Source organism: Plectropomus leopardus, chromosome 7 (assembly GCF_008729295.1).
Source record: "Plectropomus leopardus isolate mb chromosome 7, YSFRI_Pleo_2.0, whole genome shotgun sequence".
In the NCBI taxonomy this organism is placed as follows: Eukaryota; Metazoa; Chordata; class Actinopteri; order Perciformes; family Serranidae; genus Plectropomus; species Plectropomus leopardus.
The window spans coordinates 9,547,841-9,567,545 of NC_056469.1; the positions used below are offsets into that span (position 1 = coordinate 9,547,841).

Here is a 19,705-nt window from a genome sequence, read left to right on the forward strand (position 1 = left end):
TTATGTTCTTATGTTAACTTGAATTGTCCAAAAATAATGCCGAAAATAATAATCTGTTTGAGTTATAGTGGAACCATAGAGTCGAACATTCCCTAAAATGTCAGGAAGCACCACAGCTACAGAACAATCCCTAAGCAGCTCTGTTGCGAACTGCATATTTACATGTTGTTCTGCTTGTTGTGAGTTGGAAGGAATCTAACATCAGATGTCAGTTTATTCTTTCAACATAACTGAGCTTGAAACTCGCTACACCTGAATTCACACAGCGAGCAGCGTCTCATCTCGTCCTGTCACTGTCTCACACACACACGCACACCTGGTGCAGGAGAAGAGAGGGGGGAGACGCTGGCCTGATGACCGCTGACAGTGGTGTTTTGCAGTTACTGTGAAGAGCGGGCATGTGATTCTAAAATATATTTCCTCCTTGTTCCATGATGATCTAAATAAGTCGCTTAATATGTCTCTTGTTGTTTTTAAAATATAACGTTGGTGAGAGGGTCCGAAAAGCCGCTTAAAACTGATAAAGTCGGCACATTTGTAGTCCTCACCCTGGGACCTTGGATTGTCTTGTTTGCTTGTTTTTGGACGTGGAAATGTTGTTTTATTGCACAACATCCATAACAGTGTCCTCTACACTACGGTAAAAACACTGATTGATGGACAATGGCAGGGAAAGAGTTTAAAAAAAATGAAAATAGAAAGAAACAATGCTTGGCCCGGCGGGGAGTCAGGTCAGGCATGGCAGCCCGCCGAGCCTATCATACACTGTTTTGAATTTCTCCTCACCTCGCCACACTCACCTTATCACATACTAAACTTGAGTGAAAAATGGGCATGTACTGTGACGCCGATCTCCCCTGCTGCTGGCTGACAGACGTCTAACAACTTCTGCTCTATGACACAGCACGGCGGGCAAGCTGTTTGAATCTATCTGGTCTATCCATATTGAGTAAAAATGACCATAGTTTATCATCGAAACAACTCACCTTTTAATGTGATCCCGTATCGAGATCGTTTTATCGCCCAGCCCTACTTTAGTGTTTGGATTTAAGAGAGAGTTGTTCATGTTCACTAATATTTTGGACTTTCTGGGACCATAGGAATAACATGTATGAATTTTGAATAGAAGAGACGTGGTTCCCTAGTAAATTTAGGTGCATTTTTGAAGTAAAAAAAAAAAAAATTCAGTGATCAAGTTTTAATACATAAGTTTGTGTGTAACTACATGAAAAAAACTGAATGAGGCCAGTTGTGCTTATTTGGTAATGTAGCCGTACTGAGCGTGTTCTCTGAACCTCTTCATGTCAAAACAAATTTACGTAATTTCTTTACAAATGAAGTTCCCAAAGTGTGACACTTTGTTGACCTTTTACAGGATTTGCATCAGTTAAGTGCTTGCTCACGACACTTCTCAACCTCCCATTAGCTCACAGGACTGTGTCACAGTTGCACTTCTCTGTATGCCCACAGTTTTTGAATGCCTCTGTCAATTTCCCTGTGTTGGTGCAAACCCAGTCAGAAGTGAAAGCTGGGCACATGAGTGTACATTGTTATCAGTCGCAAATGCCAATATTTAGTTCACTTGGTACCACTGAATAGAAACAAGCAACTCTACCTGTCATGAATATAAATTACCATGATATATGGGACTTTAGAGCAAAGTTTGGGGAGATAAAATTGACCCTCATGTATTCAGACAGCCTGACTCAGACTGGAGCTGACAGGAATTTACTGAATCAATATTTCTATACATCTGGAAACGCTGATAAGACAGGCGTGTATTGTCATTCAAAGATTAAATGGTGTCATTCAATCTTTGTGTTTTCTCAACATTCACTGCCTCTCTGTGATAGCAGCAAAAGTTGATATATGCAGCTTTGGCTGCAGCTCGATACCAGGAAAAATCTTCCACCTAAGTACTTCCAGAAGCAAGGCTTTTGAATAGACAATGGCCCACTGGAAACTATTACTGGTGTTTTTTTTACTAATTAGATTTCAAGCAGATGTGATCACAATGCAAAATATTTTGACAAAATCACAAAATTGGTGTTAAGATTAAACCAGTTTTCATAGAAAAGATCCACAGATCTTGTCTCTCAGTTCTTCAAATTTGGCACAAACATCCTCTTGGACTCAAAAATGATCTCATTAGGTTTTGGCTAAAGGTCTCTGAGATCTTGTGTCTGTCCCATTTTTGTGAATGCATATCCTACAAAGTCCTTGAGGGAATTTCCTCAAATTTAGCAAAAATGTCCACTTGGACTCAAGGATGGACTGGTTTCAATTTGATGTTTAAAAGTCAAAGGACAAAGTCACTGTGACCCCACAATACAAGTTTTTAGCCATAACTCAGTAATTATGTTGTTAATCCTAAAAAATATTCACACAAATGGCTAGAAGGATAAAACAATGAAGTGATGACATTTTCTACCCAAAAGTTTAGAGGACAGATATGTATATCAGGAGCTTTAAAAACAAATACTCATGTTTAAAACACTAGCTTTACAGAATTAGTCCTGTCTTAAATCCAAATAATTGTGGATAATGAAACATGTAGGTTTTAGAAAAGCCATTGAAATCTGCAAACCTCAATATGTATGTGATTCAGAAATTGTGGCACTTTCTTTTGAACGTTAAATGAACAAGTCTGAGGATCATTCTGCTGTAATTATTAAGCCAAAAAGCCTAAATAGGTTCAACTATCCCTGTTTCTCTCCCTCCTCTCTCTTTTGCTCTGTTGGTTTCTGTCTTTGTTCCGTTGCCATGGTACCTCAGCGCCTCACCTCTTCAATCTGTTTTTGTGTTCCCGTTAAAGGCTCCGTCTCCTGAACCTGAAGAACAGCAGACAACAGAAGCAGAACCTGAATCACAAGATGAAGTCTTCGGTAAGGGGTCAAACCACATCTTGAATTTTAATTTACATGCATATTGACAGCACTCTAAAGTCCCAGAGTTGGTCTGGCTTTTCTATTGAAAATCAACTGACATACAAAAAGCAGTACACCTTTTTGAATTCTTTTAGCTATTCAAATAGCAAATTTAAGAGCTACTATTAGGTGTAATTAGGGAAATCCATAAATATTGAACAGTGTAAATAATATTGGTGGAATCTTTACTACTGCAAATGCAGGCCCAGTGCAGAGAAGCACAGTGAATATAAATAAGCAGTCACACAAGTCAGCAATTATCAAATCTGACTTCAAATTTTGATTTATGTTGTTTAAAAAAAAAAAAAATACTTTTTGAACTGGAGCGATCACGATCAGCTGTAAAAGGCTTTCTTTCCAAAAGAGTGTATCATGCAATGAAATTCAGATTTTGAGTTTTTTTACTGAGGCCTTACTCATAAAGCACAGTCGAAAGGGATGAAATGTGTTATCAAAAAATCAGTATAAATCCACATTGACATGGTAGATCTGTTAACCTAGCTATCTCGGAACAATGTAGTTTTTTCTGCAGCAATAAAAAGCCTAAACAGTGCCTCCTAATTCAGCAGCGTGACAGTAATTTGGATTTAGTAGTCTGGCTGATGAAAAGTTAGCAGTTGTCATGATGAGTGAAACTTGAGAAACTGTTCCTTGAATAAGAAAATCTCAGAAGTCAGGGTTCAGGCACAGCAATTTTTTTTTCCTCTTAAGCTCTTTTTTCCCTCTGTCACATCCACTGGGATGTGTTCACCGTGTAATGACAGGAGTTGAAAAAGAGCCTTTGTAATACGGCAGCTCAGCAGAGGAGGGCAGAATTTGTCGGTACCAAGTTGATTGATTTCAATACGAGACATTTTTCACAAATTAAGTTGAAGGGTATCATCAGGAGGCACATAGATAATTGCAGTTGTTAGTGGAAGTTTGCTGAATTCCCTTTTCAAAGAGGCAACAGCTCTGATTTAATTCTAATCAAATGAGATTGGATTTACTTCTGACCAGTATAACTGTAATTTATCCACATTGGCTAAATAATGGATCGGGCTACAACAGAAAACTCAATCAAGACTTAAATTGCTAAGTTACGAGAACTTTCCCATGAAAACAATGTCCCCAATGTCTTATTTTTCCACCTTGAGTGAAACCATCAGTGTTTCTGTGGCCTTCCGTTGGCTCTCGTCAACCTTGATAATAGGAGCTGAGTGAGGATGCAACTTCCCAACATGAAGGAGGATTGGTTGTTCATTCTGCAAAAGAATGAAACCTTCAAGAAGTTCACCACATTTGTACAGGAAAACCAATGAATGTTGAAGACCTATGGAATAGAAGACAAGCACGGCCTGTCTTCTCCCTTCTGTGTCAGTCTCGATTGTTTTCAGGGTGAGTCGAGGTGAAATGCAAGACAGGGAAGGGATTTGGATAGGCCTATATAAAGAAGTTACAGCCCATGTAAGTGCTTTTTCAAGTGTGTGTTTATTAAAAGGGATATCCAATGTTACTTGCCATTATACAGTATCTCTCATAAGCTATTTTAAGAGTTTAAACAACTTTAAAAAACAAAAAAAAGGTTAGTGATTCACTTCTTCCAGATCTTTCCTCAGGGCACAATTGCCTCTAAACCATCACAAGCAGATGAGATGGAATTAAAACCCCAGAGATAATTTCAAAAAATATAAGTATATTCCATGGATGGATTACTGAACAGGTCTCCCAGGCACAGGTCTAGGCGCCCAAAGTGACACTTAAATTAAAATGGAACAGGAAGAGACTCAAAATCTATTTTATGAAAAACCTGGCTAGCTTTGTGTTGCATGGCCTGTGTGTTAGTGCATACGGTCATATTGTTAACGTGTAACTGCATCTTTTAACATTTCATCAAAATCTATGTAATGACTTGTATTTTACCTCTGCTTGTATTTTATCTCTACTTTATCTTTACTTATCTCTACTTTATCTCTACTCTCTACTTGTCTCTACTTTATTGCTCTTTCTTGCTGCTGTTGTTGCTCTGCATGTCTGCATGCAATGCTTAGCTGTGTGTCATCACTTTATGCTGCTTGAATGGCTATTTGTGCTAAAAAGCTGTATGTTGTTGCTTCACACTGCTTGCATGGCTGATTGTGTGAAAATGCTATTTGTTGTTGCTGTGTCATTGTTTTGTGCTAATGCTGTGCTGTTTCTTGTTGCTTTGCATGACCTGTGATCTGCTTTGTGAATTCTTGTTTGACATTGCTGTTGCTATGTTTATGGTGTCCTGTGAATTTCATCATTTTATAGTTTTTAGAAGAAGGACAACAGTTGAAAATTAGCCAGCTGCTAATTCGCTTCATGCTGCCCGCATGGCTAATTGTGCAAAAATGCTGTTTGTTGTTACTGTGTTATTGTTATGTTTGGATGTTGTGCTGTTTAATTGTTGCTCTGCATGGCCCGTGTTCTGCTTTGAGAATTTCTTGTTTGATACTGCAGTTGCTGTGTTTATGGTTTCCTGCTGTAGTTCTGTTAATTTTATTATTTTTAAGGTTTAAAACATCTTGCCAAAGTTACAGTTGAAAATTAGCCAGCTGCTAATTTGCTTTACACTGCTTGCATGGTTGATTGTGTGAAAATGCTGTTTGCTGTTACTGTGTCATTGTTTTGTGCTAATGTTTCTGCTGCTGTTTCTTGCTGCTCTGTATGGCCTGTGTTCTATCTTGAGAATTTGCGTTCTATGAATTTTATCATTTTATAGGTTTCAAAACATCCTGCCAAAAGTTGAAATTTATCCAGCTGGCTGATGCTGGCACATTTACAGAAATGTTGATTCATGTGTGGTGTCCTTATTAATACAATAAATTAAAATTAAATGAAAAAAGAAGATGACCACAAAGACACTCAAAAGTCCACAAAGAAATGCAAAGGAACTGCAAAGACACAAAATAAACACAAAAACAGGCAAAACAACAACAACAACAAAAAAAAAACACTAATGGATTTTGGAAGTGGCCAAAGAGATATCTTTAAATAGGTAGATATATTTTTTGGAACATCCCAACACTCACAAAATGACTAATTTCACCACCAAGATCTGATCTATTCAATCCAAAAGCATTTACAGAGTCTAGAAGAGACACACAATTAAATTATTTTATCCCCATTCAAGTTAGAGGAGAGCCGAACTGGAAGCAGTCGGATCTATCGAGGTAAGCATAGTGGACTTGGGCAATATAGTGCCAGTCATCTGGGTAATTTTATGCTAAAATTTTTCGGTTTCATGTACCTCTAAGCAAGTTTTGTAGGAACGTACGGAGCCCTGCCTTAAACTCTGCCTCCAGTTTTCTTTATACATTCATGTCATTTATTAGGACAAGATTTCACACAAATATGTAATGATGATGACATTTAATATCCAAAAGATCAAAGGTTAACTTCACTGTGACATCATAATATTATGCATGATATTATGCATAATATGTGATGCATAATATTATGCATCACATATTGACCATTAGTCAACATCTTGTCTCAAAAAAAGACAAGAAAGAGACATTTGGTTGGATGCTACATTGATGACACGAATAACAGGTGTCCACCTTCAAACTGCGCTGATTGTAGGTTACAGACCATCTGTGCTGCTGGGTTCACAGACATAGATGTAAACTGTAAGTGTAACTTGACTGGTATACGGCGGCATACAACCATGTGGCGGTAATTCTAGTTTTTTTTATGATTCAGTAAGCAGCAGTTTCTATACTGTGGTTATGAGCAATTTTTGGATTATGTTAACTATAGTGGGATCCACAAAGAAACGCTCCAATCAAACAATATGAGGACATTGAGGAAGCTGATTATAGTGTGTTTTTTTGCCCCAGATTGAGTCTACTGTTACACAATCAATGTAGTATTGATTATTATTATTATTATACGACAAATGCAAAACCATTTAAACTGCGTTGCGTCAGAGGGTGGATGCACCAAGCAACTGATTTCAAGGAAAGGTCAATATTGACCTAATATCATGCAAAAGCAATTTCTCAGCCCAGCTGCCTTGCGTGTATACATACATACATGCATGATTGAATTTGTGTGTCTCTATATTAATGTCATGTCACGGCAGCTTGTTTTAGTTTGTAATCATGCCTCCCCATGAAGGGGCAAGCTTACCAGATCGCCACCACTGTGATCTGCCGTTCTCACTAATGCTTTATTATCAGCATGAAAGTTATACCAGAGGCTTTGTCAGATTGATCTAAAAGCTACTCGATACACTCCTTCTCCTGCAGCTAATTAATGTTCCTTGTGTTTAACACTTGCTATTGATCAGCATGGGGCAGACTTTGTGGATCCACCACTGACACAAGTGATACGTCAAAGAAGCCCCCCACACAACACGTTATTAATTTTAAGCCTTTGAGAATGACATGTTTACCAGGCACAGACATGTAATTATCTGACATGTATGTCAGAAAGGTTACTGTACAAGTGGACAGGCTTGCTTCAATGGCTGCTTGATGCTATTATTTTCTTGCACATGTCTCATAATGGACATCAGCTTCCTTACACAGCTCATGAAGAGAATAGAAATCAATCAGGAAGCAGCTTTAAGTGGCGATCTCTTCGAGATGGGAGGTTAGCAGCCGAGAGACTGCAGTGTTTGCCACGCTCAGTCAGGTTTTTTAAAGAATTTACTTTAAAGTGAACATATTTTAGCTTCACTGTGAAGAGAAATAACTAGCTTGGTTTTAGACTGAGGCTGAAATTAAAGAGCAGTTTGTCTTGATTAGGGTTTGTTAGAGCAGTAAGTGGAAAACCAGTAATCAGAGTAATATTCCAATCAGACTAAACAAGGCTTCATGTAGACCCATCAGTCAGAAGACACTTGCCTGATCTGACCTGATCAGAGGCAATTTTTAATCGGGTTGAGAGGGTTGGTGTAAACCATTCGTAATCTATTACATAGGAAAATATTAGCACCTGATAACTATGCAAGTGCTTCATTGTTTCTCTCTAGTTGGAACAAATATATTCTTTTTGCACGTGTTTGCCTCACATGGGAGTCGCATAGAATGTCCAGGGATGATGTTTTTCTGTAGGCTGACGTTGGTCAAAGTTGGTCACCCTGGCTCCCTTGTCAAGAAGTTGTAATGGGATTATTCCACTGGATTTTGGATTATTGCAGAAAATAAGCTCTGGGGCAAATAAACATTTGATACTTACATGTTTTGTTCAGAAAGGTTTTTTTTTACGACACATAAATGCTTCACAGCTTGTGAATGGGGTATTTACTGACATATTTTATGTCAGAATAAAAATCTCTGAAGCATGTATAAACCACAGACACTTGTTGCATCTAACCAAAAACCCATTCAAAAAACCCATTGACTTTGAAACAAGGGAATCATGAGTGCTGAGCTAATAACCCATTTTCAGGTTTTGGGACTCATTCTCGGAGCACTCTATTAGGTGATGTTATGAGCTGCACATGAAGCTACTGATTCTAAGTGACTGCCTCTATTGATTTTGACCAAGAATTGTTCATAAATTAAAAAAAAAAAATATTCAGGGCTCTGCTAGTGATGCATTCTTATGTGACTGCTGTGATTAATATATATATTCTTTTGAGTTTGAAACAGTAGTCTTATGTCAGTTGATATAGCATCCGTCTATAGCAGTAGCCTGTAAAGAGATGGTTAGGAAACATAAATAAATAAAATGTAATAGTCATACATGCATGTAACTTGTAGTGTCTACCAATAGTTTGCACGTGTGAGGTGTTTAGGGGACATCTTTAATTTTTAGCTACAGATAATAACCTTGGTTACACTTAGGTTACTTACTAATAAATTATATAAACAGCTGAAACCACTTCTACTCATTAAGTAGTTTCTGTATTGAGTGAATGGAATTCTCTTTAAAGTTTGAAAACATCCACTTCTGTTATATTTACGGCAGATTAGATCATTTACAGTGTGCAGAACCACCTTGCAAGAATCAAAGAGCTTATAGTCTTATTAAATGCTTTCGGGCATGCACATGCACGTCTTAACGGATCACTTTATTTATTTCAATGTAAACCATGGATTTGGAATCTCTTATCAGAATGCCAAATGTATAAATATATATAAATAATTTAAATACATATTGTCACTTAGCTGCTGCTATAGTGTGTATTTTGTAGTTATTACATTGCTTCAGATAGTAGTACACATTCCACTCTGATGGCTTACGTTTAACTGGCTCTTTGCTCAGTCAGCACTGGTCTCTGATAGTGTGTAAAAATCCCATTTTCTTATCAGTTTCTAACTCTTAAAGAGGGAACATTGCTGTTAAGATACATTTAAAACCCTCCTCTTACCTGTGCACCAAGGCTGAACTAATGCAGTGCCATTAGGTTGATTCAGGCTGCGGGCAAAGAAAATAAAAGGAATTTCCACCAAATTGACAAAGCGTGAGTGGTTTATGATGGGCAGGTTAGCTGTACTTTATTGGAGCCTGTTTTGGTGAAGTGTCATCAGCAGGCGTCATGAGTCACCTCTGCCTGTCCAGCGTCTGGGGATGTCTCCATGCAGAACTTCCTGTTTGCACTGCTTTTCCACTGAAGAGCAAACACACTGCCATCAGCTGTGCAGCTGTTAAAAGCCCATTATGGCCCCATTACCTGGCCCAGTCAGCAGCATGCCCCCTGTTCAGCAAAACAGACCCCTTCTATCTGTCTGTCTGCTTGTTCCGTCCTGACTCGGTCTGGGTCACTGTTTCTTATCATCACAGGGTGAAGTGAGGAGAAATGAACAGCAGTTTTAGATAGAAACCCAGTAGAGGTAGGGAAAGAAATGTGCGATGGACTTGGACGTTTGATATAATAATGCTGTGTGTATTTTATTGTGTAATTTATTGTATTCTATTTTAGTATCTTCTTTGACTTTTAGAAAGTGTCTTTTAGGTTCTTTCAAAGCATTTTACAAATAAAATGTTTGTTTTTTTTTTCTTACATTTTTATTATTATTATTAAGATGATGGGCTAGCCCAGGGGTGTCAAACTCATTTCAGTTTAAAAAAGTACATTCTGAAAACATTCATCCATTTACAGCACAGATGGTGAACAGCCTGAAATTTCTTGGAAAAAATGAGTGCAATTTCAACAATATGTTACTGATTCCCTACATTCAATCAGTGCACTACTCACTGACATTCCTTTTTTTTTACTCCTGTGCAGTACTGTTTACATCTCCACACCAAATTAAAGTGAAAGTTTGATAGCTTCCACTTCCACGAGCAACAGGATTCAACCAATATTGTTTTAGATAAGAGTTCTGATACAGATTCTCTTGTACTTACACTGCTGATTGACAATATTTGGCACAGTGTCCAATATCTTTGACTGACCGCAATAAGTATTCACTGTCATTTCAGAGAGCTGTATTCTGGTCAGGGTGAAAAGCTTCTGAAGCAGCATTTTACATGAAGTAGGCTTTTCACTGTTTAACTTGCTCCTGAAACCTGCCACCTCTAGCCTTCACGAAGTGCGTTTATAAATATTAAATATGCAAAGTCATTAGCTGGATTAGACCCTTTGGTAGGTAGATTCTGGCCCATGAATCATATGTTTGACACACTCGGGGCTAGGTTATTATTTCTTATGTGTAATTTATGGTGGGCTCTCTGCACTTTTGATGAGTGTCACTTGACAGAAATGACCTGTTTTCAACTGAAAAAAAGTGTTGTGTGACACATAACAATTTTGTTAATTTGTGGAGAACATCATAGTATGTCAAGCAGTGTGGTTAATAGTGTCATCACCATGGAGATAGTAGTATTCGAGCCCCCCAAATCTGACCTGCAAAGCTGACGAACACAGCTGGTCAAACTGCCTTCACCAGGCTGATAACTGTCCAAGCATAAACTGAAAAGGTCACCCTGCTCTTTAATTCCTGACGTGTGGCACTCTTCAAAAGCGTTGTGTGCCTGACCATAACTCAGGCTTTACAGTTTGCTTTCTTCCCTGACCCTTCATAAACCACAAAGTTCTGTCATTCAGAGGAGAAAGATAACATCAAGTAACAAAACATAAGTCAGTGAAGTAGTCTAAAGTTCAATACATCACAATCATGTCTGGGCAAAAAGTTGTGTTTGTCTTTTAAACCAACTCAATCAAGAAGTTTGAGTTGTTTTTTTTTTTTTTTAAATAAAGTCGATGCCACTTTCCCACCAAATGTACAACAGTGCATACATGGCCTGAGGTAGTGCTTAGACTAAGTACAGCACATAATCCTACAAAGCAGCTACCACGGACTACATCAGAATCTAAAGACAGTATTACTTTTCCAATCTGGTATCTTCTCTGATTTTGTAATGCCTGAGATGTTTTTACCCAAATCCTGATAGGATTGGAGAGTCAAGTTTCACATCTTTGGTAATTCAGGATTGCACAAAGTTAACTTTCTTCTCTAGAGTGAAATTTTAATTTGCCATCACTACCTCCTGTTAATGCCAGAATCCCTTATATCCCTCCTGGATATTAGTTGATGTCAAATGTTAGAGGATGCTTTCGAAAGTGTCTGTCAGGAATATGAAATGTAGATAATAGTTTGAAAATGGATATTGTTCTGTTAAACACATGTGCATTCAAGGACCGACACTCATTATCTTTAATCTGTAAGGATGTTAGGTTCATACGAAAGGGAAAGCATGCAATTATGAAACAGGGTTTGGCTCTTTCTCTTGACTTGAAAAAGTCTTTTTCTTGTAATTAGTTTGTTGTTGTGCCTCTGTCTCTTCCTCCACCCACACTCATGAAGAGAACGTTAATGAGATGAATCGATACTTATTACCTAAGCTCTTACATTGTAGGTCAATCAATTCTCATGCAACAGAGTAAGATGTATCAAAAAAAAACAAACAGAGAATTGGGATGAGGTTATGCACCAAAGTAGCAAAGTAAAGAATTTCTTAACATTCCTGAAATAAATTAAAGAGTAAATCTTAGCACACAAAAGCTGATGCCTTTTTTCCTTTTGTTAAGCTTTGCACATTCCCTCCCAGTATTAAGTATGGCTTCACCACAAGGAAGAGAGGAAAGAGTCAGAGACCAGATAAACACTGGACTGCATTCAGTCAGCAAGTGACCACTCCTGAGTGAGCCCAGAGGGCATCTTTTTCAGCCTCATATCACATTATCTGTGCGAAGAGACTGCACACTCTCTGTGAAGCAATGATTCTGCTCTCTTTGTTTGGAAATGTGCATGTTTTGAGGCAGCTGGGAAAGCTGATATAGTAATATTTTATGGTTATAATAGCAGAACTAATGAATGAAGGAAGAAATACATATTGGATGGTTGGCTGATAACAGTGATTGATATTCATACATGGCAGAATATTTTTTGTCATTTTGTAAAAATTCAAAAATAAGGGTAATAACTGGTGCCTGATGAAAGACACTTTAGTAAGATAACATTTTAACGTGTCATCACTTAGCTCATCAACACCAGAAGCTTTTCTCACTTTTTCATTTTCATTTTCTTTTGAATTATTTTGCTTCTGAAAACTCCATTCAAAAAAATATTATCAGAATTAATCGAATTGCCTCCATTCTCTCACAAAGTTCGTGCGTCAAACTTTTACATTTTGAAAAGAGCTAAGTTAAAAAAAAGGATGACGGCACAGTAATTATTTCTACCATGAGAACCTTCACTTGTAATTTAAAAACCTGAAAAAGGAAAGTATTGCATATTGATGATATTCAGATGAATAAAATATAAATAAAAATACAAGAAAGGTTATTTAGTGTTATAATCTGACTTGACAACTGGTAGTAATGACAAGTGCATTTTAGGGTTAGGGTTAGCAGGTACACTTTTGGTCACTAATACAAGAGAGGAGGAGCAGCTCATGTATCGATTTAAATCTCATCCCCAAAAATTGAAGAACACTGAAAGGACAAAGAAATGCTACAGTAACACTGAACTTACATAATCAAATCTTGTCTTTTGCATGTGTAACGCACACATGCATTAGCTTTTCACCTCCACAACTCATCCAATACTTGTATTGTTTTCTTTAAAACCTAAGTTAAATCCTGCACTGGAAAGGAGGACTCAGACAGCAACAATGAAATGTAATATAGATATACAGTTCCACAATGAAAATACATTGAATGGCTATTGCAAAAAAACTGCCTGTCATAGATGAATGAACTGCAATGACAATCTTAGAAATTTTATTTTTTATTTTGTTATTGTATTACCCATCTTATCCAAATCTGAATGTGCAGCCTTTCACACTTACTACCTTGACCCTTACCCTATAGTTGGACTGATGCAACAAAACACCACTTGAATTAGAAAAAAAAAAAAGTGGAGAATTGTTTGGGAGCATATGATTAACATCTACCAATAGCATTGTACCAAATAGCATTGACTTTTTCTCGTGTTATATCTGAAATCTGAAAATGTTCAGCACACACTGTGTCTGCGCTCCACAACCCCCCTGAAATATCAAACAACAAAGATAACTGGATTTGCTTCCAAATCGTTCAAAATCAAAATGAAGCTCAACATTTCAAAATATAAAAGCATGTCATGGAAGAATTATAAACCAAGTGTCTGACAAAGATATGGAGATAACACAATATAAGACTGTCCTCATAAAATCAATTGTCATTTCGGATTTTTTCTTCCTGCAGGTCATACTTGAGTTTCCATCAAGGAACACGAATGATATTGGTGCGAACCAATTATCACTTATTTCATGCACTACGTGCTTGCCCTGTAATTGCTTTAGGGACCTTATGGCTTCCCCTGAAATCTTAGGGGCAGAAAAGGTTGCTTTAGGTTGTATTGATTTTGTCACAGCCTGGTGGGGTTAGTCAGAGTGCTCTTCTTTACTGCTGGTCAAGAGTGAGCAGAGAGAGGATCTAAGACTCCTCATCTCTCTGCTCGCTCATTACTAATTCTATAGAGAAGCTTCTGAAAACACAGGTCAACCCCTAATAAAAACAGAATCAGACCAAGCTCTTTAGAAATTAGATTTTTCCCTATAAAGTGTTGTGAATATTTAGTATCTGGGTTAGTTACTGAGGATGAAGAGCTGGATGATGGAGTTAATGCAGAATCATGTGTGATGTACACAGCTAGGCTTTGCATTTACTGACATGCCCTTTGCCTGGCAAGTACAGCTCCCACAGCTTTATGCATTCATGATTGGATTCTTCTTCATCCTGCTCACTTTGTTTGCTTAATGTTTTGGTTTTTTTTAAGTGGATAAAGAGGCAGAGGGAGTAAATATTTTTTGTTGTATGGATTTTGGCAAAATGTCTGGGTTCCCAAGGTCCCGACATTCTTGGAAAATGTATGAAATTAGAGAAACTGTTTTCCAGGTCTGGAAATTGTTTGCATTTAACAGAATGTTTTGGAAAAGTTTTGAAAATACAATTCTAAAAATCCCAATGCATGTTTAGCATTATGCAAAATGTGTTCCTAGTATACTGATTTAAAATATAGTATTAGTGTAGTAGTGTAGTGTATAGACTGTTGAAACATACCGTAGGTAGCACTTTTGCAAATGCAAAAGTGTGTGTGTGTATGCATATGCGATAATGTATGGTTTCATTGCTTAATAGGCCCACCCATTTTAAACTACTTAATTAAGTCATGGAAATACGGTAAAATATTGGGAAAAAGTAATGGGAAAGTTTTGAAAATTCATTGGTTAGAATATGCCAGAACCGTTTTTAAAATTTGGTAGCTTTCGGACTAGTACAAGTCACTTTGTAGACTGTCAAAATCATGCAGAAAATATTACTATTACTATTATTTTTTTTTATATCCTCTCTGCCTCCTGCTGCCATTTTTTGCCTTCTACACCCTCAGAATCCATTGGTCACATACACTGAAAGGTGTAATGTGTGTTTCACTGATTTCCATCTATGTGTATGCACTATATATTCTCACTGAGATTGTGTAAGCACTGCTGACTGCGCATACAGCACAGTATTAAGAATATGTACGAGTGTGTTTCTCTGCTGTGCATTTGTCAGCTGTACACATATATAAGTGCAGTGGCTCAGTCATTTGTCTCTGTGGCCGAGGCTGACACGAGCTGGTACGGGCCCTGGCACTGCCAACGTGAAGCACCTCCTCTCCTCCCCCCTCAAAAGCTCTGATTGTTAAAGGGCAGCATCCATCACTGGACCAGTGTTCTTTGGTTTGACACCATTGTTCAGATTCTCCCTTTCTGTCCCCTCTCACCTCGCTTTCTCGCCTCTGATCTCTTTCCATCTCTTTCAGGGGCTCTTCTCTTTTGCAGATGAATGAATTAATCCCAAGATCGCTCGAAATAAGCTACGATATGCACTACATGCCAGTATTTTTTCTTCTGATCTACCAAGTGTGGTCCTGTTATTGATGCAGGCACAATCATTTCCTGCTGTCTGCAGCTTTTCCCAGCTGATTTCATGAAAGCACACACCATGTAACTGGGTATTTTGAGTGTGTGTGTGTTTGTGTGCCATGTTGTAAGAGATTGTGCCTCGGTGTTGCCATGAGTTCAGAAGGCCACGTCATCTGGCCTCGACCATCTGGCAGGACAATCACTGAGTGTGTATGTGTGTTAGCAGCTGGGTCTGTGGCTACAAGAGTCCAAGGAGAGAGGATGATGGGTAACCAGGAGAGTACAAAAGTACTACTCTAGCTACTACATCCCATATGTCAGACAAGATGAAGTGGAATCCTTTTCCCTTGGAAGAAAACAAAGTCAACTTAAAGTGGTATCTTAGTCAGCGTTAAGACATCTTTTATCCAGAAAGATACAGATTGTGTCTAGTTCCAATTGAGAGGGATTTTAGTTCACACCTGGTAATAGGATAGATTGTGTTTTTAGTGTGGCTCTGCTGATTGCTTTTTATCCAATATTGCTTCACTGCTCACACTTTATCTGTGGGACTCATCTGACAGATGCCAAACACAGAAGGATCCACATTCATGCTCAACTAACATAGCTGGCCGATGCCACTGTGTCTAGTTGGTAGCTCGCCTTGGGTCCAAATAGGCCCAGTCTGGGCTGTTTGGCATTGGAAAATCAACAGAATTTTCAACTGTGATGGAAAGATTTCTCACATTTCATACGCAGTGACCAAGTGATCCTGCAGTGGAATGAGGGATGCATTTTCATTAACACTTTCCTACGCACACATATGTGGCCACATGACCATGGCCTGGACCCCTGCCAAATGTTGCCTGAGCAATTGGATCTCAATTACCACATTTATAATTAGCCTTTCCATGTGTTTTGAGTGGATCAGATTGCTATTGAATGAGGGCTGGTTGATGCGCTAAAAAAATATCACAATATTTTTGGACACAACCTCAATATCAGTATTGGTAAAAGACAAATTGATTTGCACTTGCATAGCACCTTTCTTGTCTTCTGACCATCCAAAGCACATTTACACCTTCTGTCTCATTTACTCATTCACACAGTCTATCATAGAAGGTGCCGCCTGCTACTCAGTTACACATTCACATGCACTCACACCCATTGGGAGCAATTTGGGGTTCATTATCTTGCTTATCTAGAATACTTCGACATTCTTTGACTTCTTCCAATTAGTGGACGATCTTCCAATTAATGGCTTAAACTCCTGAACCACAGCCACCCCTGTTGCAACGATATTGAAGAGTTGACTCTTGGTGCGTCTTAGAAAATATTTACTAGGGGTGTAAAGATACATCCATCTAGACTGAGTTATTGATTCAATTATCAATGATCAAATATCATTGGTGCAAAGTTAAAACGTCAATGCAAATCGCCATCTTAAAGATACTCCTTTTATTTTGAAATTAACATGGCAAGTCTGTGTCACCACTTCAGCCAAGCACACTTCCGACCTAAACATTCAAACAGCGCAAGTGACCTACAAGCAGGCAGCCAATGGGAAGCAACAAAGAAAAAGACTGAGGTTATATACTGATATTATGTCACAACCTAAATTGAATCCAGTTAAAATCATATTTTCATCCAGCAAATAATTGCATTGTTGCCCAAAAAATCTATATAATATGGTAAAGTGATGACACTGATTTACACCCCTAAAAATTACACAACAAAATTTTCAATAAGTGATCATCAGTGAGGTGGATATAATGATTAATTGAGTAAAGACAAATAGTAGAACAGCTAGAATTCTGGTAAGTTCAGAAAATGACATCACTTGACTGTAATGCATTGTTTAAAACCAGGAAAAGACAACACATCTAAGATGATATTTAGTCTAATATCATAATATTGAATATCAGTATCAAAAATTTTAGAGTTAGGCTTAACAAGAATTATATTTTGCGTGGGAAAAAAAAAACTTATGCAATCAGATGTATGATCTGGTGCATTCGTGTTTCTTTGTGTCATCTGGATTTTATCCAGACCTGTGACACTTGAGATGACATGTTAAGTCATGATAAGTGCTTCCTGGAAGCATTGATCCCATTAATGTGTCATTTTTTTCAGTGCACCTGTTACAAATCTGTCTGCTTGTGATCAGATTGCCCAAGATTCATTTCAGTGCCAATGTGACCAGCCCTGCAGTATGAGAATCCACCTCAATCCATCCTCTACCAGCTAATAAAGCTGTTCCACAGTAGTCTTTAATTGATATGTGCCTCGGTGCAACAGAAACATTTTGTGTCACCTAGTGGGTGAAAATACTGAATAGTTGCTACATCTTGGTCACAGCCATGCAGGCTTAATACCACCCTTATTTATAGAAACTTCATAACATGCTGTTACATTTATCAACCAATCCTGACCCTTTTTTTTGCCTGACAGAGCAGAACGTTTCAGTTTGTTTTGTGACCTAAAGCTCTCGGGATGATACGTTTTTCGTGTCAGTGATCATGCAGAAGAAATCAAAGAGTAATGTCTCAGTTTAAGCCTTTGACACAAGCTTCCAGCCAGTTTACGTCATGTCCACAGTCCCCGTCGAAGTGTATGTATAAATGTGTTTTGGCCTCTCATGTCTCCATGGGTGAGGAAACGTCCCTCAGCACTGCGCTGATGGCATCAACCCATGTTGAGCCCTATTCTTCGTCTGTGCTGTCCTACGAGAGACATCCATTCATACCCGCTGCCAATGAAAACCTCATCCTCCACAAACATGTCTGTCATGGCAGAGATTTATGTCAATACACTAGGCTGAACTCAACACATTCAACATTAAGATTCATGAATGAGCATGTAGAAAAAATAAAATTCACTTCAAACCTCAGTATGTCTTAGCTCTGTCTTAGCTGAAGTCACAGTGAAGTTGCAGCAAAGTGTAGACAGTGTTGTACTGATATTATGATAAGTTATTGATTAGACAGGCAAAGAAATGTGATCAACAGCTGTTTTCGGAATTGTTTAAGTAAATTGTCAAGCAATAATATCAACCATTCATTTGGCCTCTTAAATGTGAAATTTGGCTGTCTTTCTCTGTTTTTTTATCATTGCAAAGTCCTTGTGGTCTAGTCATCTATCCCATTCTCCTTAATGCGATACTCAAGAACACCTTGAAGGAATTTCTTTAAATGTGGCACAAACTTGATCTCAATAATAAACTGATTTGACTTTGGTGGTCAAAGGTCAAATGACAAGGTCGCTGTTATCCTGTTTCTATCTCGTTCTTGTGAATGCAATATCTCAAGAATGCCTAGATGGAATTTGTTTAAATTCTGCCCAAACATTCACTTGGACTTAATAATGAATTGATTCATTTAGTGGTCAAAGATTAACTTAACCGTGACCTTGCATTTGTCTATTTCTTTTGATCACAATATATCAAGAACACCTTGAGAGAATTCCCTAGAATTTGGAAAAAAATGTCCAGTTGGACTCAGCAATGAACTGATAAGGTTTTGGTGATCAAAGGTCAAGATGGCTGCCAAAGGTAAAGGTCTCTCTGAACTCACAAAACATGCTTTTAGCCATAACTCAAGAATCCATATGCTAATTATTACAAAATTTTACACAAATGTCTAATAGGATAAATTGTGTAGTGTCAGTTTTATCACCTTCCTCCTACAGTCAGTTCTGAACTTCATATAACAGAAGCGGTTATTTTCAGTTTATGTACCATAGGGAAAAGACAGTACTTTGAGGAAAGAGAACTTCACGCAACAAATCAACAAGATCCTATCTCTATTATCTACCATGCTGGGTATGTCATATTACATCAGTTGCAGTCCCTTTGGTTACTGTCTTTCAAGTAATTGAACACCAGGATGCTGTTGCAATTTTATGCATGATTAAAATTTGATAAGGATTTGAGGGACAGTGAACCACCATGATGTCACCTATTTGTTTTTGGACTCCCATTTTGAAGCCTCGAATTTGAAGTTTTTGCCATTGCCATTTTGGATTCTTAAACTAGAAGTGACCATATCTTGACGAGTGTTTGGAGCTGTGGAGGAGTGAGGGGTGCACAGTTGTCATAAATGGGTGAATTAGCTATAGAGACTTGAGTGTCTATAGATATTGACCAAAGACTGTATAAATAACAGATGTAGTTACCGTGACATCACCCATTTGCTTGTGGACCTTGCTTGTTGAAGCCTCGAGTTCAGCATTTCAGCTGTCGCTGGTTCTTTGGAGCCATTTTTGGTACCAGGATGTAAACAGGTTTATTTCTGCTGTAAAGTTTGTCATTTTAACATGTGGTACTTTGGGGTTCGACTTGCTTTTGAAGCCAGCCTCAAGTGGCCATTCGATGACTTATGGTTTTTGGCACCTGTTGCATTCATTTTTCAGCCCCTGAGGTTTGCGCTTGCTGTGAACATACT

The 19,705-nt window shown here is 38.0% G+C and overlaps 1 protein-coding gene across 1 annotated transcript in view; it reads left to right on the forward strand.

Annotated features, from left to right (window-relative positions):
* LOC121945207 (myelin basic protein-like) overlaps positions 1-19,705 on the forward strand; it is a 57,905-nt gene that overhangs the window by 33,144 nt on the left and 5,056 nt on the right. Inside the window, exon 3 of the mRNA XM_042489268.1 lies at positions 2,816-2,885. Within this exon, the coding sequence (XP_042345202.1) occupies positions 2,816-2,885 (70 nt within the window). The remainder of the gene's footprint in view (positions 1-2,815; positions 2,886-19,705) is intronic.